Raw genomic sequence first — 25,246 nt, 5'->3', positions numbered from 1 at the left:
TTAATCATAATTATATCTAGTTATTTAATATTCTAATCTTTATTATTAAAATATCTGTTCGGTTATTAATAACTCTACATGCTTCCGGTATGGTTTTTTTTTTGAGTGCGCCAGAAGGGGCCTGTGAAGCATGGAGGTCCAGTGCCGGGCTGATAGTAATTAAATAATGAGATTCATTGAAACAGTTAAAAGGTATCTATATAAATACACATAAGGCTCCAGTGAACAGGATGATAACTTGATGTTGAAGGTGTCCAACATATCAGAGTCATTTCTATATAAGAAAATCATCCGGCACCTGAAAACTATTCACCATTCCTAAACGCCATGTAGCCAAAGAAAAACAAAATATAATAGCCTTAAACTAATGCTTCTCCGTGATCGCAGTTGTATTCAAGCAAATAGTCCCTCTTTCGCTGGCCCCTCCGTCTCATACTCGATCTCAACCCGGCCACCCTTCTTCCGTGGTTTGGGAGGAACCACGCCGCGTTTCCGCTTGCCGCCAGATACAGGCTTCTTCGGGGTTTCATCTGCTTCACTGCTTTCTTCACTATCATCCTCACTTTCATCGTCATCCTCATCGCCATCCTCATCATCATCCTCCGCGTCGTCCTCTGCACTGTCACCTAACCAGTCCTCCATGTCTTCCAAATCGTCCTCCTCCTCGTCAATGTCACTAACATACTCGACCTCGCCAACACCTTGCTCTTCTTCCTCCTCCTCTTCAATACCTTCATCAAGGTCCTCGTCCCGTTCGCCCTCTCCCTGCCTCTCCAGACCACGCAGGACTTTCTTCCAGACGCCCTCTTCCACATTCAGCGGTCGATCGCCGTAAGCACCACTCCTTAATCTTTCAATCAGCTCTCTCTCAATGGCCCTTTCCACCTTCGCAGCAGCCTCCGCCTTGCGTTCACGAGTCTCCTCTCTCCGCCGAATCTTAGGCGCCAGCTTCGCAACCAATTTCTCTCCCAGTCTTTCCTCTTCCTTAATAAGCTTTCTCGTCCGTATAGACACCTGCGTCAGCCTAGTAAGACGCTGTTTGCACTTGTGGATTAAAAATTTGGGCCAGTAGATCAGGCGCTCATCGAGCTGTTCGAGAGCTTTTGCATAGTTTGATGATAATCGTATCCGTTCCCACCACTTGCTGGGCATGTGCGATCGCTCAACTGTCTTCATGTACAGGTACATCGCACCCGTTGCTGGGTCGGAGCGGACCGTGGCATATCGGGAGTTTGCGAGCGGACATGATTGTCGATTGCAGAGGCCGGTCACGTTATATTCATTCCGGCAGAAATTCTGGCCTTTCGTAGTCCTGCAGAATGATAAAAGTTAGGTATAGTCCTTCATATAGGGCAGCGGGAACCATGGCCAGGTGATGATGCATTGGAACATACTTAAGTTTGTAGGAGCAAAATTGTTGGTTTATAACCTGCCAAACGATTTCGTCTGAAGACATATTCCCAAATGGGATTTCACACGCCCTCCTCTAAGCGTCTGATAAGAGTGTGTTAAAAGAGTCCGATGTTGACTACTATATTTTTTATCTCATCCGCACTGCGTTTTTGTTTGGTCTGAATTCATTTTTATTTTTTTTTTGTTAAGAAAAAATATTCGGCCAAGAAAGATCACGTGGCTGTGTTGCCAACCCAACTTGCTTGGCCTCGCAAACCTTATCTTATCTTATCTTATCTATCTTATCTTTCTCTCTTCAACTTGTTCGTTTATTCTTATTCTTCGCTATACTACGCTACGCGTATATGTAACTACTACATTACTATTACTCCGTATATTAACAAGAGTAAAAGGAATCACCTGTTGATCATGTCGCAGGGCATCACGAAATCCATAATTGTGTTCCAAACACTCTTTCTGTTTGCTTTCATTTGATCTTCACTTCTGAAGTCAGGAGGAGCGCAGTTCCAGCTGCTCATATAATTGAGAAGCTCTCTGAGATGACAAGCCACATCTACTCAGAACTTTGATTTCTGTATGCCCCCTTTGCGCTCTTCTTTATTAATTGCATGGTCCTGTTGTTATTTCACACACGCTCTCTCTGAATCTCTTAAGAGAGCAATATCCCTCTCGGCCTAATAGTTGTCTCATTTTGGCCCATATATGTGATTGATCCCGCTACACGTTATAGTAACAAGCCTGCAAGCTTGTATTTTATTTGTTTGTGCACTTCTTGCTCTGCTGGAAAGTGTTGCCAGAGTTTCTCAACGTCCCTATATCGCGGATATTCGAATCCTCATTACAGAATCGCGATGCTCAACATTGCCAAGCGAAGGGTATCATCCATAACTAATTCCAGAAGTACGTATCGAGATACCGTTACTGTTACTAGTTAGCACCACCTTGAACCGACTACGGAATATGCCCCGAACGGGTCGGGTTAAAAGTCAGCGCTGTGTTTCGAAGAGCATATCGAAAAAATCCGTTTCTACTGTGAATCTTGCCGCCGGTTCGCGGCATCGGCGGAACTTCTTGTACGGCATAGCATATTGATTCATCGGAAGTGCGCCGGCAGTGCGGAGAAGAACTGATTCCCTTTTACCCATATCTATAGAGTTCTCATTTCATTTCTATTCCCTATTACTCTCCACGATGCCTCTATCGGATATCGTTACCATGCTCACTCTCATTCCTTCGCCCTTCCTTCCCCCGTGAATGACTTCCTCATCCTTTTGTATGTTGATTCCATTGAATTATACATGTGTTCACTACCAACTATCCAAGCTAGAAAACCATATCGACTCTAAAGTTCTATGAACCCACTTGACGTCTTGCAGTAATTGACACTTCTGGAACCACTCCCCATGCGTGAATGAAATGGTCACAAAATCTACACTTCGAGGGCATCCTTCTGACATAAATCCACAACGTCTAACACTTTCTATTTCACAAGTTCTCCATAACTTTGGCAATCGAAATCGCTTTCTCTTCTCCGTGTCTCCCCGTCACGACCTGCAGCGAAACTGGCATTCCTTTAACCAAATTTACGTTGTCTATAATCACCTAGTCAGCGATAACGATACACACACAAACATGTATATCCAAGGATATAGATCCGAAATACACCAGCGGAAAAATACATATATAGGAAAACTCACATTGCTTATGATTAAAAGCATCCGATTCATTCCGAGCCTTGTACCCAATCCACTCACTATCCGGTGCGTCGATGACAGGATCAACCTTGGTAATGGGAACCGTCAGGGCTGCGTAATCGAGCAAGTTCCAAAGGGCGCTGTAGCCGAGCAACTGCTTACTTTCAACCCAAGTGCGCGGTTTAAAATTGACCCAGGCCATAACTGGCATTATCAGTGCGTCGATACCAGTTCTGTTCCAGTGGGCAAGGTACGCTTCCCTATAGGCGATTTTCTGCACATCGAGCTGTGGCTTGGGTTAGCTTCTTCGAGAAGTGGTTCGGAACCGGCACAGCAGCAAGAAATAATAATAATAATAATAATAAAAATAAAAATAGTGGTATTATTGAATTGACCATGGGTAGAAATGGAGTTTGGATGTACATACTTGCTGCCGTTGCCAGATGTTTAGCTTATCCCGCTCTTCGCCAACAAGCATACCCTGGATTAGGGGCTCGTTAGCCAACGTACACATGTTTCGGCATTCTTCTCCACCATCGGCCATTACGGCTTTCAGCCATATATTGATACCCTCATCGTGCGAAGAAGCGTCCCACTCGATTACTACCAACAGTTAATGGCTATTCACACCCGATGGTTGGAGGCGATCTGCCAAACTCTACCTTCATGGCCTGCTGCTTTGAATTTAGCCGCGGTTTCACGCAGCGCTCGGGTTATCGGAGGCTGTGGTTTCACAAACCCATCGTCGAAAATGAAGGCTATCCTTAACGGTCTGGCGGGCGGCTTGGTGAGTTCCTCTCGCCATGGGATGGGTAATGCTCTTGGGTCGGTTTCCCACGGGCGAGAAGACACTACAGCTTTCATGAACATTTCGACGTTTTCCAGGGTATAGCTGATAGGGCCAGCTACTGGCGGTACGATATAAATTTGCGTCATCCTAAAATTCAAGATTGGTTAAAACACAAGCCGGAGAATGTTCCTCGCTGATAAAAAGGTAAGAATACACACGATGATTTTTCCCATGGAATGCGTCCGACGCACGGGAGCAACCCGTACAGCCCTTGTAACGCAGCGGGAATTCGAATTGAACCCCCTATATCGGTCCCGACACCAAGGATACTGCCCTGAGCCCCAACCAAAGCACCCTCACCCCCCGAGCTGCCCCCTGAGATGAGGTGTTTATTGAAGGCGTTGACGGATTGACCGAATACATGGTTATACGAATCCGACATCTATCACGGCAGATGTCAGGATCACATTGACACGAGTTTCTCAATAAAGGAAAACCTACCATAAGTGACTGTGGTATATTCGTTTTAACATAGAGCACTGCTCCCAAAGAAAGCAGTAGTCTAACAACGCTCCCGGATTTCTTTGCCGGTTTTCCGATCAACCCAGCCCACCCTGGATAGATGTTTTATGTCAGTACGTAACATGATATATACCTTCCACTCCACCCCTTGAACATCGAGCAGGATACATAGGTGTGGTATTTCAAAGGGATGCCTTACCAACCGTGGTATCTATCCCCTCAATATCAAAGCCATCCTTGATCGAGATCGGCAATCCATGCAACGGCCCAACGACATTCCCCGTCCTCGCCAAATACCCATCAAGTTCCCTCGCTCGCTCCAAAGCACGTTCGAAAAACATCTCTGTACAGCAGTTGATCAACTGATGCGCAATGGCAGCCCGTTTACAGAAAGCTGTCGTCACCTCGAAGCTAGACAGCGATCCAGTTGCTATCTGGTGCAACAGTGAGACTGCATCGGTGATCTTCGTGATTTGCAGCTCCTCGCTCGAGAGGATGCCACACGATTCGATCACGTCTATGGAATTGACGAAATCCTCGGCAATAGACTGTAATCGCCACGCGGGAGGGATGGATTCTGCTTGGCTACGGCGCTTCTCCCGAACGATTTCTTTCCAATGCACCATGTTGACTAACTTGCAGGTTTTTATCTTGGGGAAGAATTGACGTATATATATCTAGGGGTTATGCTTTCATACTACAACACCGTACACGATAAAATTAAAATGGAAAAAAATATGTATAAACCTGCTGAAGTCGCCAAAGATAAGAGGTAAAAGCCAATAACGAAAGCAGACAGATGGACATTGGGGAAGAAGTAGAACTATAAATACCCGGACACTTTTAGCGCATGAGATGTGTACAATAAATAAACCTTGCTGCGGAACAGGTTAGATTGCTCTATATGTTTCCGCTTGAAAGTCAAAAACGCTGATGAAGCCAATCAACTACAAATAGCTTCTAAAAACTCATGAACACAAATATTTATCCTATATCCGCCATGCATTTGCTGTGAATTCCCCATAAAATGAGTATTGCCTCTGATCTGATAAGTCTCTACCGTTGTACTTGCCAGCTTCGGCTCTCGTTTCCCCGCGTTCGGCATTGGCGTATTTAGCCGTTAGCCCCGCCCTAATCCAGCAATATGTTGACGTCGATGGACGGAACGATTGCCGATGGCCGACGATGAGTATCTACGATTCCGTACTCTCCAGACATTCGACTGCTGATTGCACTATTATTTCCTCAAAGTATGTATAGACGGATATTCGTTTCTAGCCACCAGCTCACTGGCTGGTTGGATCTTTAGGCGAAAATAGCAACGGCGGATTTGAGCTGACCTGAGGGCAGGTCATAACCACTCGTGAACCGGGAGGAAATACTTGGATAGGGGGATAGAAAATTGATTTTTAAAACTAACGTCTATATCCATTTCAATTTAGCTATAACAAAAAGGACTCAGGATGGAGGTTCCCCAACCCTCACCTCAAACCATCCTAGTTGCGCCATCCATTGCGGAGACCTTCGTCCGGACCCTCCTTGAAAAACACGCCGTCCCTCCCAAAAACGCCGCCATAGTCGCCAAATGCCTCGTCGAAGCCGATCTACGCGGCGTCGACAGCCACGGCATAAACCGCATCCCTTCCTACCTAACCCGAATCCGCCAGGGTGTTCTGGACCCCGCCGCCCTCCCCTCCGTGCAGCAGATAACCCCAGTCGTCGCCCTAGTAGATGGGCATAACGGCTTTGGCTTCGTCGCTGCACACACCGCCATGGACCATGCCATTGGCATGGCGAAAGAGTACGGTATTGGCATGGTCTCTGTCAGGCACTCGAACCACTTTGGCATGTCAGCCTCGTTTGTCCGGCAGGCAGTGGATGCGGAGATGATGAGTCTGGTCTTTACGAATTCGTCCCCAGCACTGCCTGCGTGGGGCGGCAGGGAGAAACTAATGGGTGTCTCGCCGATTGCATGTGGGGCACCCGGCGGTAAATCTGGGGTACCGTTCATCCTTGACATGGCCCCCTCGATTGCTGCCAGAGGCAAAATCTATAAAGCCCATAGGCGGGGAGAGCAGATTCCGGAGGGCTGGGCGTTGGATGGAAATGGTGCGCCGACCACGGACCCTGCTGCAGCGTTGAAGGGGGTGATGTTGCCGATGGGTGGGCCGAAGGGATCGGCACTAGCGATAATGATGGATGTGTTTTCTGGGGTTTTGTCCGGCTCGTCGTTTGCCGGACATGTTACGGGCCCATATGATCCGTCGAAAGAGGCTAATGTGGGCCATTTCATTGTGGCTATTAAACCTGACTTGTTTATGGATTTGGAGGAGTTCAAAGCGCGGATGGATTACTTGTACCAGAGGGTGGTTGGCGGGGAGAAGATGGAAGGGGTCGATAGGATTTACTATCCGGGTGAAATTGAGCTGTTAACTGCGCAGAGGAGGGGGGAAGAGGGGATCCCATATGTGCATGCAGAAATCGAAGCGTTGAATTATGAAGCGGATGAGGCCGAAGTTGCTCATTTAGATAGGATATGATGCGGGGAGCTGCGGGGTTTTGTTGGTACTAGAGCTTAACTACATACCTCTCTGACAACTGTAAGATTAAGTTGAGACTGAGAAAAGGCAGTGAGTGATACATCTCCTTTGGAAGTAACTGCAGCAGCAACAAGCCTCTCAGCATCTTGGATATCAAATTCAAACTGACCATCAGTCAAACGTGCGAAATAAGCACAAAAGAAGACGAGAAAGCAAGTTATGAAAGATAAAACAGCAACCAAGGAACGAAAGAAAGCTGCAGCCTCTAAAAATATTATTCCTTTTCCATAATTCATAATCCGTCCAATGAAATGAAAGAAGGACTGAACGCGCGAATATCACAACACGAAACGGAATCATGTATAGACAAGCATAGCCTAGGCGTCTAATAAGGGAAAAAAGGACGAAAAAAGAAAAAAGAGGCAGCTGTTTTCTTATTCACCAGTTCTCCGGTTGCATCGCCCCGGGATCTCCCCCATTCAGCCCCATTCAGCCCCGGAATCGGCTCCCCTTCTTCACTAGCCGCATTCAGCATCTCATCCCCGGTCATCCCCCACCCCATGTTCTCGAGCTCTCGCACGAAGAAATCTCGCTCTTCATCCATTAATGTGTTCCCGTCTTCAAATGCCATTGTATCTTTATACTTGCGCAGGTGCCACCAGTGCGTGAGGCCGCGCAGCGTTTGCTCCATGGGCAATGACTCTTCAACCTCGGCATCCACATCACTTCCAGCCAGCCAGTCGTCGCGCAGCTCCGGACGGCAATATAGATAAATGGCCGTGATGACGCGCATGTGGCTCTGGCGCCATTTCCGCCCACAGTAAGGGACTTGCGACTTCACCAGCTTGAGCGTGTAAAGGCGAAGACGTGGATCGGGAACTTTGATCCCCTTCCGTAGAATGTTGCTGGATTTGTACTGGACGAGTAGCAGGCACCTGTGAGCTTTGTCCCGGGTGATCTTTTGCATTATGTGCAAGAAGTTAATCGACGAGAAGAAGTTTCGGAAGGAGTAGGTGGTGATCGGCCCTGTGGGCGCGGGTGCACTGGGGTAACCTAACTCATCGACTTCGGGGAGGGGTGGAGGGTGGTCGGGAGGATTGGACTGCAACTTTTGTGGTGATGCTGGGCGAGCGGAGCTATTTGGTGCAGATTGCTGGGGTCGGGCATTGCGAGTAATAGGGGGTGGGGCTGCATCATCCTCGCTATCGGGTTCCTCCGGTTCGGGTGAGGTTGCAATTTCCGGGGGTTGGTTAGAATGGACGTGGCAGAAGTGGAAAAAGCTAAATCAAATTAGCAATTAAGCTCAATCACTGTTGTAGGTGCAGCTCTGGCAACATACCTCAGATCATCTCGATCATTTCGCTGCGCAACAACCCTATCGATCTCCTGATGGATGAACATTTTCAATATAAGAGGAAGATAATTTGAATCGAGCAGTAATTGTGTCATGTATTCGAATTTTAGTATATCTGGGAATTATGTTAGCAAAATATCTGACTAAAGCCATATCCAGAGCTGGAACTGGAACATACGCGACCGCTTGAGCCATTTCAGCATGATTAAAAGGCACCCTGAAATAGCAGCGGAAGTTATTTCTCGGTGTCTGATGGCGTCGAGTTCTTCACTGCATTGATTGTCGTCTCCCCGTTCCATATCTTGGGAAGCTGAATTCGGCGCAGCCATATCATCGAACAAAGAAGCTTTTGCGGGCCTAATAAGAACATAGTGTTAGCTTTTCGGATATTCACTACTTTCTATGGAACCAAGAGATCTCACCCATGTCTGAAGCCATTGGGTCCGTTTGTTTTTGACTGCAATGCCGCAGCTTCTGTAATGTTTATTAAAATCTCTTTCAAAAGGACAATGACTATGGATTGTAGATTTGGGAAAGCTTGGCTCTGTAAAATGCGGACGTCAGTCAAGGATACATGAGGCAGAACGGACAAGTTTAACTTACATAGAAGTCTTCGACAGCATCTAAGCGTTCCTGGACGTATGGGTCATCGGATTCCTTCACATGTTGGAAACCTACGTCAGGTTTTTTCTTTTCAGCTTTCTTGTCCTCCGATTCAGACTCAAGATCAGCCAGCCAGTCAGTCGCCGGCTTATCATCATCGAATTCTGTGGCATCCCAGCCTCTATCATATTTGAGGAATCTCTCTCGTTCCTCCCAGAGTTGGCGCATCGCTCTCGTCATCTTCATTCGACTGGAGAACAACTGGCCAGCTTCGATTATAGAGGCAGGTACATCACTTCCTTCCCATTTCTTACCCACAACTCTATCTTGAACTTCACTACTTCCCTTTCCACCAATATCGTTGCTAGTCTGGTCAAGAGGTGGATACATGAAAGGGAAATGTTGGTTGGTTTGATAATTTTGTTTTTTACCCCCTTTTCCTCCTGGTCCCATGGGTGATGGCGGAGGTGATGGAGCGGGCGTCGCAATGTGCACGGATTGGTGGAGGATAGACCCGTTTCCGCTTAATGAGGCCGGTCCAATGCCAGAAAATAATGTTGATCCTGAATTATATCTGCTGGAATGGCTTGGTAAAGGGGGAAGTATAGAATTGTTCTCCAGCTCAAAGGGTACTAGCGGAGGAGGAGGATTGTATGCTGGGTATTTGGAGGTAATTTCTTGTCGGAATATGTGATAATCAAGCGGAGAAGCAGTAAGAACAGGTAACTTGGAAGACTTCGACGCATCTTCCAAGGCACCATACTTAGGCTCCAGAACTGCTTTCACTCGCGCTAAGCTCTCGGACCCTCCGAATAATAGCAGAAGGCATTTCCATAGCAGGAGGATAACCTAGAAACATTTAAGAACGATATACTTTAGATGAAAATGGGATTTAAACTTACTCTAGTTAATGGAATGCTGGTTGCATCTTCCCAGCGCAATCGCGCAATAATTTCGACGAGGAAAACAAGGATATTCGGTTTTAACGCAGCTTTCGAGGGAACAGTCAGCTATAGCTTAACTCTTCTGGAGGAAGAATAGTAATCAAAACATACCAATATCATTCTTCAAGCCAGCTTGATCCGGGTTCGATTGCTCCTGTATGCGAGCCACCTCTACGACTAGGTACATAGCAGTCAAAATGAGATTGGCTTCTCTCTCACGAGCCGCATAATACGCAGCCGTTCCGTTTTCCGCCTCGAAAAATTTCGCATCCGCGTTTGTTATTGGCCTGGCATATGCATGTTAGTAAAACAAAGACGCAAATACAAACATTGTATCTTTGGTAGATGGATTCACTAACTGGTCCTTCTCAAAAATCCGTTTCATGGCCTGAAATAATACAGGAATTCCACCACACTGTTGCACAAGCAATATATTATTTACCATCCATTTAATCTGCATCGACCTTGACTTTGGACACTCCTCCAATGATTCAAATTTTGAAAATCCAGCCGGAGGATCTTCTGAACTTTTGCCAGCCGTGACAGCCCAAGCCCCCGTTATAAGATAACAAACAACCTCGAGAGCTTCAATACGGATAAACAAATCTGCATGATCGAGAGACCCAATCATACGGGTAACGAAGCTCGCACGAATCTCCTCGGTAACATCAACCCAGGGAACTTCAGAAACCGCCGGGGGACTCATACACTTTTGGCAAAACTCCGACCAGTTCTGTTCAAAGGAAGCCTTGGACCCCAGCAGCATAAGACGGTCCGGCTCATTGTACTGGAACCACTCGTCTACCTCCTTCGGAAATGGCTGACAGTCAGCGTACTCAAATGCATAAGCAGGCTGGTCAGGCCTGGGCATCTCGTGGACTAGTTTCCGCAGCTGGGCTAGACTCAAGGAATCCGTTGGAGACCCTATATTCTGGTGCACAGGCGCTGGTGGTGGCGGCTTCATGGGCGGTGGTGGGGCCGCACTTGCATCCCTACGCAGTTCCCGGCGCGCCGGTTCTCGTCCATGGCGTTGGGGAAGGCCAGGAAAGTCGTTGGGATCAGGTTTGCGAGCTTGTTCAGCTTTAAAACCCTCAACCAGTTCCGGCATGAGTTGATCATCGGGAACTGTGGAAATATCAGTCCCCAACTGGTCAATCTCGTCCGCGTGGACAATATGGTGCTCCGGTATGTCGGAACGCCGAGACTTCGATGGAGAATCCATGGCCTGTTGGGTATCTAAAATGGGCCAAATACCGGATATTCTAACTTGGAATGGAATATGTATTTATAAGTCGCAAAACAGTGGAGAAACTCGAACGTTATATGTGGTGGCCACCAGCTGTCCTGCTTGGTCTCACTCCAAAGATGGGGTATAAAGTAAGGGCAAGAAGCCACAACGCAGAGATTCTGAGGCAGGATCCTTCATGGTCAACGGGTATTTAGATAGCGAGTTGCATTCAAATTCCCCATAGTTTGGATTCACCGAACTGCTGCTGTGTTTGATATCAAGATATCCTCCTCTTCTTCAAGATGTTGAAGGGATACGATAACACACAGGATCCGGATGAAATAAAATCCGATATAGTTATATCACGTGATATGGTTATTGATCGCTTGCGACCAGCTCTCAAGGAGAATCGTGGACAAATTGGATTGTTCAATCGCTCGGTACTGTATGGAAGGAGTTGCATTGGTTTATGCAGCTCGGACACTACTCTATGTATATGTACAGATACACGTCCACAGATCTAGAAAAATGGGACAGGGCGGAAAATGCAATACGCCTACTACCAATGCGCAGACAACGCTCAACAAGGCATGATTATACTAATAGCTCAATGTGTATATACGCAAATAAATTAGAAAACTCCAATGTCAGACCTCAGCCAACCAGAGAAATTGTCAATTAAGCTTACCAGAAGCCTTGGAGGTCCGTTTAGATGCAACACTCCTTTCCATCCACCGTTGCCAACCCGCCTCCACGGGGTCTTCTTGAATAAGCAAATCGCGCATTCTAGCCATTCTTGCTAGCTGCGTTTCCAAAGCCCAATCAATCCAGCCTTCCCGTCGCAGGTAACTAGAGAATAAAAACCATGATATCCCACAGACCACTCCCGCAGCGCAACCCGCCAAAACCTGCTTCGGCGTGTGGTAATTGAGATATACGCGGCTGGCAGCGACTGCGCCAGCACATACACAGGCTAGAGCTGAAAGCGCTGCCCGTTGCATAAACGTAGATGCGGAATGGTTGGTAGTAAGGTCGGGGACATGTCGAACGAGGAGGAACAATGTAAGTGAGAGGGAGAAGAAAGCGACGAATTGGGAGTGGGAAGATGGCATGCCGTAGCCCTTCCCGAACATCTCTGTTGGGTTCCAATTGAGCCAAATTAGCCTTTTTTTTTTTTTTTTTTTTTTCTCGTAGAGTTCATACAGAAAACGAAGAAGCCATTATTTAACTACAGGGAAGATAACAACATACGAACTGGTCTCTCCTCGCGTATTAGCCGCTTCAAGAAGAAATTTAACCCTTCACATAGCATCTGACCAGCGAACATAAGCAGCACTTCGACCTCCCGCGTCGCCCAGATAAGAGTAACATAAATGATGCATATTGCCTGCGGGACTAGAGCTAGGAAAGCAGAAACGAGGGATATGGGGTCGTCCGGGTTCTAGGAGATATCCGCGCGGGAGGAATGTTAGTGTCCGAGTGGGGAGGATGGAATGCGGCGTCAAAAGAACGGGGAGGGACAACACTCACATAATGGACATGAGTTAGCGATAGAGATGCCAGAGGGACATCCATCCCAGCCATCTCGAGTTGAAGCCTCGCGGACAGGTTAGAATTGGCAATGTATGTTTGGGCTGATTAAATTGATATGTCTCGATGGTTAAAGGTCTAAATAGCTAGAAGCAGGCTAGAGCAATAGAAGATCAAAACCAAAGTAAGTATGGACCAAATTCATCAGACAACTATTTAAATAGCTAAATATTTAGCTTAGCTAAATAAAGGAACCCTCAAGAGGCCTCGCTCGGCCAGACGACCTCTCACGCGCGATGAGCGTGGTACGAGGGCGAAACGTCGCTACGAAATGGATATGATATACGTAGTAGTGCGGGCTAAATAGTTAAATATTTAAGCAAACGATAAGACAAGGAATAAAATATTTTAGCAAAAGGGAAAAAAACAAAGGACTAAATTGCGTGCGTTGTGGTGGTGATGCCTTATTCTTATTATTTTTACTAAGGTTGGGCAGGAAAGTTCATTGCTTCAGCGCCCATTTATAAGTTAACTTAATATTTAACTATATTTATTATAGTTAAATATCGAAGTAAATATGCGGCAAAAAAATAGTATATTTAACTTCCCCCCTTCCTCCGTCCCCAACTTGCTGTTCATTTTTCTTTTTCTTTTTGTTGACAGAATCCGCATATTAGAATAGAAGAGGCAACTAATATCCCTCAAGTATTTATTTATATCTATTTACGCCTGTTGCCTCTAGAAATCCGTGTGCTCCCATCCTCCCGATATTTTATTCATCCCAGAAAGTCCCGTCCCAAACCTCCCCCCGCAATGCAATGGCGAGATGACGGGATTACAGTCAAGGTACGGAGGCCTTTTTTTTTTTTTTCCTTTGCCCAGCGGATCTCTTTGAAATGGCTCTCTGCTCTCTGCTTTGATTTTCTGCCTAGAGAATAATGAGTCAACCTTGAATTCTAACGGCCTAGTTAACTAACTTACACGCAGCTGCCCGTGTCCGCGAACCCCGCTAACCCCCCTCTGTGACGATAGAAAACGCGATAAGGAGAACCGATAAAAATTCACGAGAATAACTAATGGACGACCTATGCGAGGACGAACGGGCCGTTGAGCTGTCGTCCATTGTCGCCATATACCCCGAAATTGTTATAGATCCCGATTCGAAATTCAAGGCTTTTCTTGAGCTTCCCGTCTCTCCCACCAAGCCCTTGAAGGTCATATTCCAGCGACCACAATCATCACTCCCAACTCCGCCGGCATCTCTCAGCACTCATGAGGATGGAAACACCTTGCATGTAGATGCAGAAGAGGTAGTGCCATGTTACCTCTCATATCTTCCGCCTCTCAGGCTGGAAATTGATGTTCCCGATGGATATCCCTCCCTTGCACCTCCTCACTTTTCTATCACGACAAATCCAGATTGGTTACCGCCATCAAAGATCGCTGAACTAGTAACTGATGGCAAGAGATTATGGGAGGAATGCGGGAAGGATGTGGTTATATTTACATATATCGATCATCTACAACAACTAGGGGAGCGGTCATTCGATCTTTCGTCAGATCCCGAATCGCCCCTTACCCTATCGCGAGATTTAAAAGTTGCACTTATGGATTTTAATATGCAAGCTCAGCGACAGAAGTTTGAACAGGAGACTTTCGAGTGCGGTGTTTGTCTGGAACCTAAGAAGGGGGCAAGTTGCCATAGAATGTTGCTCTGTTCCCATGTTTTCTGCATAAATTGTCTTCAAGGGTTTTATAACACTAGCATAAAAGAAGGAGATGTTGACAAGGTGAAGTGTTTGTCCCCGAACTGCGGGAGAGATTCAGGAAATGGACCACAAGACGGACAGCGAGGACACCTGACTCCTGAGCGCCGAAAGAAAAAGGATCGATCCCTTAATCCAAGTGAGCTTTTGCAAATTCCACTCGACCAGGAAGTTGTCCAGCGCTACGTCCACTTCAAAAGGAAGCGGAAACTGGAGGCGGATAGAACAACTGTTTATTGTCCTCGCCAATGGTGCCAGGGTGCTGCTCGCTCAAAACGACATCCGAAGACCACGGATGCGATCAACGAGGAGATGGAATTGTCAGACGATGAGGACGACGAAACCTCGCGCACCCCATTTGATCCCCTTGGGACAGAAGATCAGCTTCCACCAAAGTCAGAACGTCTCTCAGTATGTGAGGATTGCAGCTACGCATTCTGCTGCGTCTGCAAAAAGGGCTGGCATGGCGAGCTGGCATTCTGCTATCCTCGAAGAGCGGCTGAATTATCGGCAGCGGAGAAGGCCAGCGAAGAATACATCAAGATGTACACAGCACCATGCCCAACATGCGATACTCGCTGCCAAAAAGCAATGGGTTGCAACCACATGATCTGTTTCAAATGCAACACCCACTTCTGTTACCTATGTTCAAGCTGGCTCTTCGAATCCAACCCGTACAGCCACTTCAACGATCCAAACAGCAGTTGCTACATGCGTCTTTGGGAATTGGAGGAAGGTCACGATTCCGGTCCTGGTGGACCGAATTGGGATGATGCTGCTGCACAAATACTAGCTGAGATGGACAGTGAGGACGATGACGCGGAAGACCTTGAGCGGGAAATCGCCGCCGAAACCGCCAACAACAATAACCACGGACAGGGAGCGAACAACCGCGCGCGAAACCTAAATCAACAACACCAACGACATCCTCCACCTCCCCCAGCACCGGCTCCTCCAAACGCAGCACGATTTCGAGCGCCACCTCCCGCACCAGTGCCCCCTGGCGCCAATGTCAACCAACAAAATGGCCGTCGTGCAAACGATGCAGCCCGTGCTGCGGCCGCGGAGCGACAGTTGCAGGTTCAAGCAATGGCCGAGATGCGAGGTCTGCAACGTAACCCGCCAAATGCACCCGCGCCCCCGAGACAGATGGCTGGATTACAGCGGTTTTTGGAGCTGGTACAGAATGACCAAGAAGATGAATGGGACAGCGATGAGCTGGAAGATTTTTGATACGATACGTCACGTCAACAACTACTACTCCGTACAATTAAAGAGTTCGTGTTTCGCGTACACGCCTACGGCAGCGTGTGTTTGGACATATACAATATATACAAAATATTTTTTTCCAACCTCTTTTATCTTTCTGCTAACACATTTAGTTTTTTTCCAGCCTACGGAGAAGGGTCTTGGAGTGTGTATATTGTGTTTTATTTATCTTCCTCACGTTTCTCTTCTACTACTTCTTTGTTATTCTTTGGCAATGATGTGGCACGTTTGCATGCCGATTTGATTCAACCTGAAAAATATACCTCTTACGAATTGTCCCATATTCCCCATGTATATCTTGTACCTCTAGGACAGGACATTCTTCCTTTCCCCCTTCACATCCATATGTACTGCACTATATACCCCCAACATCCCACAAATAAAATGTTTTACGCACCTCTTTGTTCCCCATTGTTGGAATGTTAGATATCTGCCATTTTATCCCGTAATCGGTAAAAAGCACACCCACATTGTTAATCCGATCAATACACACTCTATAATCTCGTACACGTATATCATTGTAATATCTACAGAGGGGGCCAGTAACCACGGTACATTGCCCTATCTCACATATGCATTCCCTCGTAGTGATCTTAACACCTTTTTACATGCTTCCTTTATTCTCCACGTAGGTTTAAATTATAAAGTCTGAGATACGTCGTTGGATGTTATCAAATAGTTAAATCATATTGTACAGCGCGTGTGTGTGCGCCAGGAGGTAAATTCGCTCTCTGCTCATTCTCCACGTTAATTGCAGCCAAATGGTTGCGTGGATACTTATCCAGTTCGGAGTGAGTGGGGAGGCCATAGATAGATTTAGAAAGTGCTTTAGAGAGGGCATTTGAAAACACATACGGCTTAACAGGACGCATTCTATACCGGCAAGTTCAATGACCCTGCCTCGCAATGGAGGCAGTGCCCCCATAAATAGCGGGAAACAATTCAGAAACCTCAATTCGCTAGGGATGAAAGTAATTGAGGTAAATAACTCAGGAAAAAGCCTGAACAAACTACATACCGCTCCGGGCAGGTAACACAATAACAATTAAAGCCCCATATCGAATATGAGCAGGATGAGAAAGGATAGAGCCGAGAAGGATTACCAAAAAAGGGGGTAAAAGTTGCATCACTCAAGAGACAGGCATCACATAAATCGTTTTTTTTTTTTTTTTTTTTTTTTTTTTTTTTTTTTTTCCCATTCACGGCCTCAGCAGCGACCCCTTACTAACCTCACGCAGGAGCCGGCCGTGAGGCCCCATCATGTCTATAGGCCAGTCATAGAAGAGCTCATAGTGCATTATGGTTAAATTTGCGTACATTATTAGGAGGCGGTAGCGACGTGAGAAGTCGATGCCGTGCCATTGCTCTTGGCGGGCTGGTGAGGGGTCCTCGGATAGCTCGTGGTGGTCAGGGGTTGCAGGGCTAATTTCCACCTCCGCTCCTGATCGAGTTTTCCCCGTAGGTCTTCTCGTACTATGGCTGTGGTGTGGACGATGAGAGTATGTAGGTGCAGTAGCAGTGGCATGGTTGCCTTCTGCTATTTGGGAAGACGCAGAGGAGGAGTTGATTTCGTCGAGCGGGATGAGGTGGTTTTCCACTGGACCGACTGCCATTCCCGCAATTTGAACTAACGGTCGGTCACCCAGTCGTTCCTGATTTTCGGATGGAATGATATGGTCCAGCCTAAACGCCATGCCATCAGGATGTTCGGTCAGGGAGAATATTCCGACACGCCCCTTTTGTGAAGCTGCCAGGACGATGCCAAGCTCTGGGATCTGGTTTACTATGTTGAACCGCTCGACCATTTCGAGATTTGGAGGAACATCATGCAGATCTTGGACCAGAGCGTCACGGAGGATAATGGAAGACTTTTTGACAAATGGATGGGGGAACATGCGGATAGAGTTTTGAGTGAAGTGGAGAATGGGGAAGTCTGCAAATGGGGGTTTTGTGCTTTCTGGATCTTCGGCACTGGAAAGCCAACTTGAAATATCGGGGAAGATTTCATCGAAAGAGTTGCAACCTTGGCTATGTTGCTGAAGGCTTTCTAGGAGAGAATTGTCGCCATTGCTTCCGCCGTATTGGAAGGCGGCGTATTCGTAGTTATTCTCTGCTTCGCCGGCTTGATTGTCATCCTCACCGTCCTCTTCCTCTTCTTCTCCTACTTCTTCCTCTTCTCCTACATCCCAGTGACCATCCATAAGTTCATAATCATCGTCGGCGTCACCCTCTTGGGCGTCATGATCATCGTCATTGCTAGGCATATCTTGTGCGGTGTCAATTGCAGAAAGAAGGAGATCGTCAACGAGCTCAGTGTCGGCTGTTAGACCTGGTGGATCACCCTGAAGCGAAGGCCATGTAACTAGGAGGGGATTAGGGTCACTATTTGAAGGAATATGCTCGGTGCTTCCATCTAAATCCATATTTTCCTCTCTCTCAAGATTTCCGAACTCCTTCTGGTCACTCTCATTTTCACTCCCTTCTTCCTTAAATACCGGACAGGGCGGTGAGGAACGATCAAACCTCGACTCCCCGGTGCCCATGGGTGAGTCTGGTGGAGAGGGGATATCAGATCCCAGTGAAAATGTCTCGTCTGATGTATCATCTGACTCATGAGCAACGGCATCCAAATGTGGTGAGTCCTCTCGGGTATACTTAGATCGCGTGTATTGAGCAAGGGCACTCAAGTCGTAAACGTCTTCATTATGGGGATGTCTGCGTGGAGTGCCACCACAGGCGTCGTTCAGGGTCGCTTTGGGTCTAAAACTTCCTGGATCGAGAGCTAAAACGTTCCAGCCCAATTGGTGGCTAAAGTCAGGTGGGTTAGAGACTTTGCCTTGAGGGGAAGTAGTTTAAAAAACTTACTTGTCTTGCGCCCGACCCGGATGATTGGGTGGGTCCTGCTGAACATCGATGATTTTCACCGGAGTCGGATATTCCCAGATATTGAACATCATAAGCTTGTTACCGATATCAGTGCTAATCAACCAATCGCCTTCGGGATCCAGATAGCAGTTCAGGAAGGCAATGTTTGGAATATTCTTTTTGTGGCCAACTAAAGTGAACCGAATGTTGCAGACTCGACGTTTGTCTGGACTTATCCGCCGGAGTACGCGATACTGTGACTCAGAGCTCACATTCGTCCACTCTAAAGCCCGGCTAGCTGTATCAGATGAATGGGTAGGCTTCGAACTCTTTGTAGCGTCGCCCGCAACGGATGCATGATCCACCAAGGCAAAGGCGAAAACAGTAATACACCACGAGTTGGAGCTTACTGCAATCATTCTGGCAGTCTTGTGGACCGCAAGGCCCCAGGCACTTTGGCCTACCCAGTCACTAAAAAAGCAGTCGACAAGTTCCCCAAGTTCGGTCGGCTTGCCATTCCCAGTCACCTTAGCTTCCTCGATGACCGCAAATATACGCTCAGTCCGATAGGCTGCAACATTACCGGAATCAGTAGCAAGAAGTAATATCTCTTCATGGCCGAGATCCTCGACACGAATTGCGTTTATAACATGTGGCTTATGCCGTGTGATGTAACCGGGCGCACGAGGATTTTTTGGAACTGGGGTTATTATCATTGCTGGATTCGGTGCAAGCGCCCGTCCGCGACCAGAAGGTTGGTATACGTAGATCTGATGTTCAAAAGCTACAAAATAAAGGTTGCGGTGCTGTGATAAAGCGGTCTGGAACCAGTTCTGTCAGCTGATGTGCGGTCAAGGGACGGGAGAGCGGCAACAAGGCACCATACCAAATTATTCCGCCAGTAAGCAGGCCTGGGATGAGATGCATCGTATCCTCTTGGGTATATTCATTAGTAGGGTGAGCGCTCAGTCTACCATGTATTGCTTGGACGCCGTGGACATACCGTGGAAACTGCCATGCGATTAGCCTAGATCCATCTTCTCGAAGGGCTACCAGTCTACTACTGGTATATCACAAACGGTGTCATACATATTCCCTGCCTATCTCAACTCCATTCTCCTTTACTCGAATCGTTTCGTCACGCTCTTCAACCGGGAGGCGACCAAGCGGGCTTCCCGCCCCTGGTCTCGATTGTCTCCCCACCATGAAACCACCAACTCTTGTAGTAGGAAATTCAAAAGATCACTTCGACATCAATCCAAATTATACGTACCCGCTGCTCTAAACTTAAGCAGCCAACTAGGTATAAAAGATAGGGAGATGCGGGAAATAAATGGAGATGTTCATTTCAACCAGCCCCCTAGGGAATGGTTGGCAAAACTAGGCCGCAGCGGGGGGGGAGTCGAAGCTATCCCTATGAATTTGCGATCATATATCACATGGAGGATGTGAAAGAGTTAAACAAACCCCATGGCAACACCGCATCACGATTTCTGGTCCCGTATTGATTTCGAAGTCGAACAGGTGAGGTCATAGCTAATACACACTAATCCTTATTAGGTTAGTACAACCTTTACCTCGGAACTGACAGATCAAGTCCGTGCGCCTTTCGACTAAGTCACATGACTCTCGCGGCGATCAATTTCAGCTCTTATCTCAGCAAGCTCAGACGCTTCTCCAGATATTTATGTAGGATAGTTGAAGGTTGTATTGATAGATCTATCTACAGGAACATAATATAGTGGTGGGTCACGTGATCTAGTGGGATCGCTAACCGCAACGGCCGTAAGGGCCAACACCCCCCCTTGAGATAACAAGAATCACATACAAAAACAAAACACCCAAACCACCAAGATAGTCTGTCAAAACCAAATACAAATGTAAAATTAAACATTCCCAACTTTTATACCTGTAAGACCTAGCAAAATCATGAATCGCGCAAATGTCACAGTGCCTAGGGGTTTAGTGAGTTCATCCGCTGCCATCTGAGCGGTGAGAACATATTCTAAATCAATGACCCCCTGATTCAACTGCCAATGTGAAAAATGGAAATGTGTGTCAATGTGTTTGCTTCAGGCTGTAATAGCTGCCACCTTTGTGAGATCTATGACACCCTTATTATCGGCAAGGATCCGTATTGGAGATGTAGTGATGAAGCCAAGCTTAATCATGAGGTTCCGGATCCATGTTGCCTCGCGGACCGCCTCACTAAGAGCCACATATTCAGCCTCATTGAAACTTAGAGATACACAAGGTTGCTTCACTGAATGCCATGAAATCAGGCCGCCTGCGAGCTTAAAAATGTAGCTGAATGTTGATTTCCTATCACCATTCAAGGGGCCGGCCCAATCAGAATCTGAGTAGCTGAAGGGTAGGTAGGAATCATCAGAGAAATCAGAGATAATGAAAAGATTGATAGGAATGAACCCCTCATACAGGCCACATTCATAGAAAATGCCCAGATTCATGATCCCTTTCAAATAACATATAACATGTAATAGAGTCTTTCAACATTGAGGTGTTGAATCAATGTTCTGTTGAGTGAGTAGTGAGGCAGTGTAAGTGATATCAGAATGTGTTTTGACTGCAAGATATTGCAAGCAACTCACATCATGTTGATATCACTGAATTGTGAAACCAGCCTCTTTCTCAGGTATAGAGAAATCATTAATGTGAAATCCATCCTTCATAGATGTTCTGGCAACAGCTGCATCATCAAGGTAGAAATCTTCAACAAGGCACTTGATATATTGACAATGTGTCAAACCAATTCTCTTGTCTGAACAATTGATCTTCATACTCAAATACTTGGTTGGCTGGTGTAGATTCTTGACTTTCAATTTCTCACTGAGCATACTCACTAGTCAATCAGCATTCTCAGAAGCTTCAGATATGATGTTGAGATTGTCAACATAGATCATCATATAGAGGTGATGTCTGAATGTATGATATCAGAGTGCTGAATCATGGGCGCTGACTGTAAATTCAAGATCACTCAACAGAGCTGTCAAGTAATCATATCAGATCTTTGCTGCAGGGTCCAGGCTGTATAAACTATTCTCAACTGTGCAGACAAGTGTTTTCAGTGAACCTGTCTCAAATTCAGTGAGTTGTCTCATATAGACCTTCTTAGTGAGACACTCATGAAGATATGTCATCACTATATTCACTTGATGAAGTGTTCAATCATGTAGTACTGCTATTGCAAAAAGAATATGATTAGCAGTATCAGTGATGACAGAAGCATAGATCTCTTCTCTAGAACTCTTCTTAAGCCAGTTATCACAAATCACTCAATGCGATTTTCTAAGAATACCATCAGAATCAGCATTCAGGTTCACAGGTCTATCTTTCTCAAGAAACACTCAACAGCCTGGAGCAATCAGTTCACCCCTCAGAATGTCAGATCTAGGGATCAAACTCCATGTATTGTGTCTCTCCAGGTCAGTAATCTCGCGTTGTATGGACTTCTTCCAATAATCTCCTACCCCCCCTGGCTGAGATGTGGCATCCTTGTAGGACTTCGGGAGGTTGCCTGTAATGAGGCTTGAAGTGTAAGTAGCCAGCGATTTCGCGGGCCGCAACCATGTAGAATTCAGATCATCAATGTCAGAAGCATCTTCATCATCAATCAGATGAATATCAGGTTCCAGTTCGCCGGCATTATTAATGAGTGCCACAGATGTGACAACTGGTTTTTCAGTGATCAGAAACCTCACATCACTACTGACAATAATCTTGTCAGATTCGGGATGCCATAGGCGATATATTGATGTGCCACTGAATCCAATGATATGATAGGAATTGGCATGTGGAGAAAGCTTATCCGCGGGCCACTGGGATCCATGCAAGTGAACAAAAACCTCTGCACTCAATCAGTGAAAATGCCTTACATTCAGCGGGGTATTCATAAGTGCACATCAAGGAATCTTATGTGGACTTGGAACCACAGGGATCTCTGCAGTAGAGAGTCAAAATTTCAAGTTGTAAAGAACTGTAGATGTGAGAGTATTATTAGTTATTGCAACCACTGTCTCTAGAACATCTGCCCAGAACTTCTTAGGAAGATTACCTTTCAAAAGAGCAGCTCTAACCTGTCCCATGATAGTGTGAATTCCATGTTTGAAAACACCATCCTGGTGTGGCGAATGTGGTGCTGTTGGTTCCCATTTGATACCATATGAATTCATAACTGTGTGCATACGTGTGGATTGGAAAACACCATCAATATCAGTCCATAGAAAAGCAGGGGCTGTATACCCGAGATTACCCATGAATCTGAGCCACAACTCAAAGTATTGAACAGCTTCATTCTTGAACTTTAAAAAATATACTCAATGGTAGTGAGTTGCATCACAGGTGATGAGCATTCAGTATTTAGTCCCCTGGTGGGACTCTAAGAGGTGGTCAGAGAGGTCTTCCAATGTACATCTGCCACCTGCAAGGTCAATATGAACCTTCTCAATGAGTCAGATAGATCTAGGCATCAGTGTTTTCAAATAATCTCATATCATATCAGTCTTGACACATTCCTCGCAAAAGAACTTAGTCTTAGAACCCTTAATTGTGACTCCAGTATGGGGATCCTTGGCCATAGCAATTATAGCACCAGCGTGGATGTGACCGAGGTCATAATGTCAATTCAAAAGAGTCTTTGATATCTTTGATGTCTGTGTCTTGAGACCTGTATTCGTGTCCGCAGAATCGACATTATTAACAGTAGTGGCAGCAGCCACAGGAAGATCAACTTTTCAATCAAAATCGTACTCATGAGACATCATTGCAATATACTTGACTGCCCTGTTCGGATGATTGGAATCCTCATTGAACTCCCATTCATCAACCTTATATATGTTGTTCTGAGCGGTCTGAACTGCATGGAAAATAACACTGTTCAGGGCTCTGCAAATGAAAAAAGAGGGAATAGTGAAAGACAATGTAAATTGGAATCCCTGATCTTCAAGCTTTGCAAATGAGAGCAGGTTAACTGTAATATTAGAAATATAGTGAACATCCTGCAAGTTAACATCATCACTCTCAATCTTCAAGGTGACAGTCTCAATCTTCTTAACAAACCCAGTTCTCCCAGTGGCAGAATCAACAGAGATGTTATCATTAAAAGGTTTGATGTTTGAGAAAGAATGAAGCTCATCCATCATATTCAGGCTTGCACATGTGTCCAAATACCAAGATCTAGAGAATGATTTTCCAGTGACTGTGAAAGAGAAATAGAACTCAATCTTTGTAATTGCTGCATTTGCTGCTGGTTGAGAACTCATCAAGTCATCCTTCTTCTCTTTCTTCTTGTCATCCTTCTTGTCATCCTTCTTTCTCTTTTTATCAGGGTGTAAGATGAAACACCTGTCAACAGTATGTCCATATCTTCTGCAGTGAGTGCACTTCCATACAGGTGTGCTTTTGTCCTCATCTTTGTCCTTATCTTTATCCTTATCTTTGTCCTTTTTCACAGTCACAGAATCGGCCTGAGGCTGCTTTTTCCGCTCAGTGGTAATCTTCTTGAATGTATGATTGGTCAGTTGCTTCATCAAATCATTGATATCAATGTTGACAATGAGTCCCTGGCCAGTGGAGAAAAACTCATTCAAACATGTCTTGACAAATGATCTTTGGTAATCTTGTAGATTGTTGAGGAAAAGATCATGGTATACATTCTCAGTGCTCTGACAGAGCTCCTTGTGACAGGCAACAAGATAGCAGAAACATCTCTGAAAAGTAAGATAATCATTCTCCTTGACTTGTAATTTTGTCAATTTCTTGAAGACATTAACTCATTCTTCAGCCAGTGATATCGCATATTCCACATTGATCTTGTCCCACAGGGCCGCAGCATTGTCAGCTTCCAAGGTTCCAATAGTGGTTCAAACATTTCCAACAAGACTCGATAGCATGCGTCTATATAGAGACTTGGAACGGATCCTCCACTTCTCAGAGTCAATATGACATGTAAAAGGGGATTCTCATTGAGTCCTCAATAGGATGTCGGTTCCACCAATAACTTCCGCATCAGCCAACATACCAACACGCCAGGCTTCATAATTAGAGTCATCAAATGTGGTCACTGATTTGGTGTCTAGTGCATATTTGACTTCCTTCTGGTATTCCCGCAACTCATCCCTCGTAGTGTCTCTTTGTGCAGGTGTAGTGAGATGTTGAGTGGTTTCAGCCGCAGCCATTTGGTTCCATAGCATCATCTGCATAAGATTCATAAGATTGCCTGCGGTGCAATAGATAGGTTGATTCAGATCACCATTAAAAGTCGGCATTTCAGGGGTGGGGGACAGTGAAGGATTCGATGGGTTGAAATGAACAGATTCTGCAGATGGATGTTGACTCTGCTTTCCTTTATCCTGAAGTTCCTCCATTGTCTCATCATCAAATTCCATACTCTGGTGAAAACTGACCTCAGCCTCATCTTGCAAGTCAGGAGCCTTCTCATAATGAGTGGTCATTCTATCAATGAGTTGTCTAGTGAAGCGTGTGATCCTGGGCCTTGAGCTGGACTCTGAAGTAACAGGCGTATCACTCATATCAAGGTGACTCTGCTTCTCCTAGGTGTGTAAAAAAAAAAGTGATAAAAAGTGATATCCTCCACAATGGAGAACACACTTTCTCAAAAAAAATAAAGTATATGAATCCGCTGATCAGCAGATTCAGGGAAAATGAAATATCTCTAATAAAGAGTAAGAGTCTTTCCAAAAAAGGTGAAC

The 25,246-nt window shown here is 45.9% G+C and overlaps 7 protein-coding genes across 7 annotated transcripts; 2 read left to right on the top strand and 5 right to left on the bottom strand.

The window, feature by feature from the left end:
* Window positions 1-69: 69 nt before the first annotated feature.
* On the bottom strand, window positions 70-1,565 carry BDCG_06723 (ribosomal large subunit biogenesis protein MAK16). Its single transcript, XM_045422474.1, has 2 exons — window positions 1,395-1,565; window positions 70-1,312 (listed from the first exon to the last, which is right to left on the bottom strand). The coding sequence occupies exons 1-2, from the start codon at window positions 1,454-1,456 to the stop codon at window positions 394-396; spliced, it is 981 nt and encodes a 326-aa protein (XP_045278112.1). The 5' UTR covers window positions 1,457-1,565; the 3' UTR covers window positions 70-393.
* An 844-nt stretch (window positions 1,566-2,409) lies between these two features.
* Window positions 2,410-5,457, bottom strand: BDCG_06722 (glutamyl-tRNA (Gln) amidotransferase). Its single transcript, XM_045422473.1, has 7 exons — window positions 4,619-5,457; window positions 4,399-4,511; window positions 4,116-4,339; window positions 3,770-4,044; window positions 3,535-3,710; window positions 3,111-3,393; window positions 2,410-3,005 (listed from the first exon to the last, which is right to left on the bottom strand). The coding sequence occupies exons 1-7, from the start codon at window positions 5,043-5,045 to the stop codon at window positions 2,899-2,901; spliced, it is 1,605 nt and encodes a 534-aa protein (XP_045278111.1). The 5' UTR covers window positions 5,046-5,457; the 3' UTR covers window positions 2,410-2,898.
* A 55-nt stretch (window positions 5,458-5,512) lies between these two features.
* On the bottom strand, window positions 5,513-11,420 carry BDCG_06720 (pheromone-dependent cell cycle arrest protein Far11). Its single transcript, XM_045422471.1, has 8 exons — window positions 10,220-11,420; window positions 9,972-10,147; window positions 9,819-9,907; window positions 8,917-9,765; window positions 8,736-8,857; window positions 8,492-8,670; window positions 8,299-8,428; window positions 5,513-8,239 (listed from the first exon to the last, which is right to left on the bottom strand). Exons 1-8 carry the CDS (start codon window positions 11,080-11,082, stop codon window positions 7,345-7,347), a joined length of 3,303 nt encoding a protein of 1,100 aa, XP_045278109.1. The 5' UTR covers window positions 11,083-11,420; the 3' UTR covers window positions 5,513-7,344.
* On the top strand, window positions 5,883-6,959 carry BDCG_06721 (alcohol dehydrogenase; the record flags this gene model as incomplete). Its single annotated transcript, XM_045422472.1, has 1 exon — window positions 5,883-6,959. One exon carries the CDS (start codon window positions 5,883-5,885, stop codon window positions 6,957-6,959), a length of 1,077 nt encoding a protein of 358 aa, XP_045278110.1.
* A 17-nt stretch (window positions 11,421-11,437) lies between the features above and the next one.
* BDCG_06719 (dolichyldiphosphatase) lies at window positions 11,438-13,117 on the bottom strand. The gene is made up of 3 exons (XM_045422470.1): window positions 12,619-13,117; window positions 12,340-12,529; window positions 11,438-12,223 (listed from the first exon to the last, which is right to left on the bottom strand). Exons 1-3 carry the CDS (start codon window positions 12,670-12,672, stop codon window positions 11,763-11,765), a joined length of 705 nt encoding a protein of 234 aa, XP_045278108.1. The 5' UTR covers window positions 12,673-13,117; the 3' UTR covers window positions 11,438-11,762.
* A 76-nt stretch (window positions 13,118-13,193) lies between these two features.
* Window positions 13,194-16,501, top strand: BDCG_06718 (RING finger protein). The gene is made up of 2 exons (XM_045422469.1): window positions 13,194-13,464; window positions 13,606-16,501. The coding sequence occupies exon 2, from the start codon at window positions 13,695-13,697 to the stop codon at window positions 15,615-15,617; it is 1,923 nt and encodes a 640-aa protein (XP_045278107.1). The 5' UTR covers window positions 13,194-13,464; window positions 13,606-13,694; the 3' UTR covers window positions 15,618-16,501.
* Window positions 16,502-16,852: 351 nt separating this feature from the next.
* On the bottom strand, window positions 16,853-19,724 carry BDCG_06717 (uncharacterized protein; the record flags this gene model as incomplete). The annotated part of the gene is made up of 5 exons (XM_045422468.1): window positions 16,853-18,461; window positions 18,519-19,339; window positions 19,405-19,453; window positions 19,522-19,529; window positions 19,608-19,724. The coding sequence occupies 5 exons, from the start codon at window positions 19,722-19,724 to the stop codon at window positions 16,853-16,855; spliced, it is 2,604 nt and encodes an 867-aa protein (XP_045278106.1).
* Window positions 19,725-25,246: the final 5,522 nt, after the last annotated feature.

This window comes from Blastomyces dermatitidis (genome assembly GCF_000003525.1).
Source record: "Blastomyces dermatitidis ER-3 genomic scaffold supercont1.7, whole genome shotgun sequence".
Lineage (NCBI taxonomy): Eukaryota > Fungi > Ascomycota > Eurotiomycetes > Onygenales > Ajellomycetaceae > Blastomyces > Blastomyces dermatitidis.
Note: the sequence above shows the minus strand (reverse complement) of the source record. Positions and strands in the feature narration are given on the sequence as shown.

Excerpts from the sequence above, each read along its gene's own strand:
- BDCG_06723 (XM_045422474.1), bottom strand. The coding sequence starts at position 1,456 with ATGTCTTCAGACGAAATCGTTTGGCAGGTTATAAACCAACAATTTTGC. Across the intron at positions 1,313-1,394 it reads TTTTGCTCCTACAAACTTAA|GACTACGAAAGGCCAGAATT; the intron begins GTATGTTCCAAT and ends ATCATTCTGCAG.
- BDCG_06722 (XM_045422473.1), bottom strand. The coding sequence starts at position 5,045 with ATGGTGCATTGGAAAGAAATCGTTCGGGAGAAGCGCCGTAGCCAAGCA. Across the intron at positions 4,045-4,115 it reads ATTCCATGGGAAAAATCATC|GATGACGCAAATTTATATCG; the intron begins GTGTGTATTCTT and ends CTTGAATTTTAG. Across the intron at positions 3,394-3,534 it reads ACATCTGGCAACGGCAGCAA|CTCGATGTGCAGAAAATCGC; the intron begins GTATGTACATCC and ends CCCAAGCCACAG.
- BDCG_06720 (XM_045422471.1), bottom strand. The coding sequence starts at position 11,082 with ATGGATTCTCCATCGAAGTCTCGGCGTTCCGACATACCGGAGCACCAT. Across the intron at positions 8,858-8,916 it reads ATGCTGTCGAAGACTTCTAT|AGCCAAGCTTTCCCAAATCT; the intron begins GTAAGTTAAACT and ends CGCATTTTACAG. Across the intron at positions 8,240-8,298 it reads AATGATCGAGATGATCTGAG|CTTTTTCCACTTCTGCCACG; the intron begins GTATGTTGCCAG and ends AATTTGATTTAG.
- BDCG_06719 (XM_045422470.1), bottom strand. The coding sequence starts at position 12,672 with ATGGCTGGGATGGATGTCCCTCTGGCATCTCTATCGCTAACTCATGTC. Across the intron at positions 12,530-12,618 it reads CGCTAACTCATGTCCATTAT|AACCCGGACGACCCCATATC; the intron begins GTGAGTGTTGTC and ends GATATCTCCTAG. Across the intron at positions 12,224-12,339 it reads ACGCGAGGAGAGACCAGTTC|AGATGTTCGGGAAGGGCTAC; the intron begins GTATGTTGTTAT and ends GGAACCCAACAG.
- BDCG_06718 (XM_045422469.1), top strand. The coding sequence starts at position 13,695 with ATGGACGACCTATGCGAGGACGAACGGGCCGTTGAGCTGTCGTCCATT.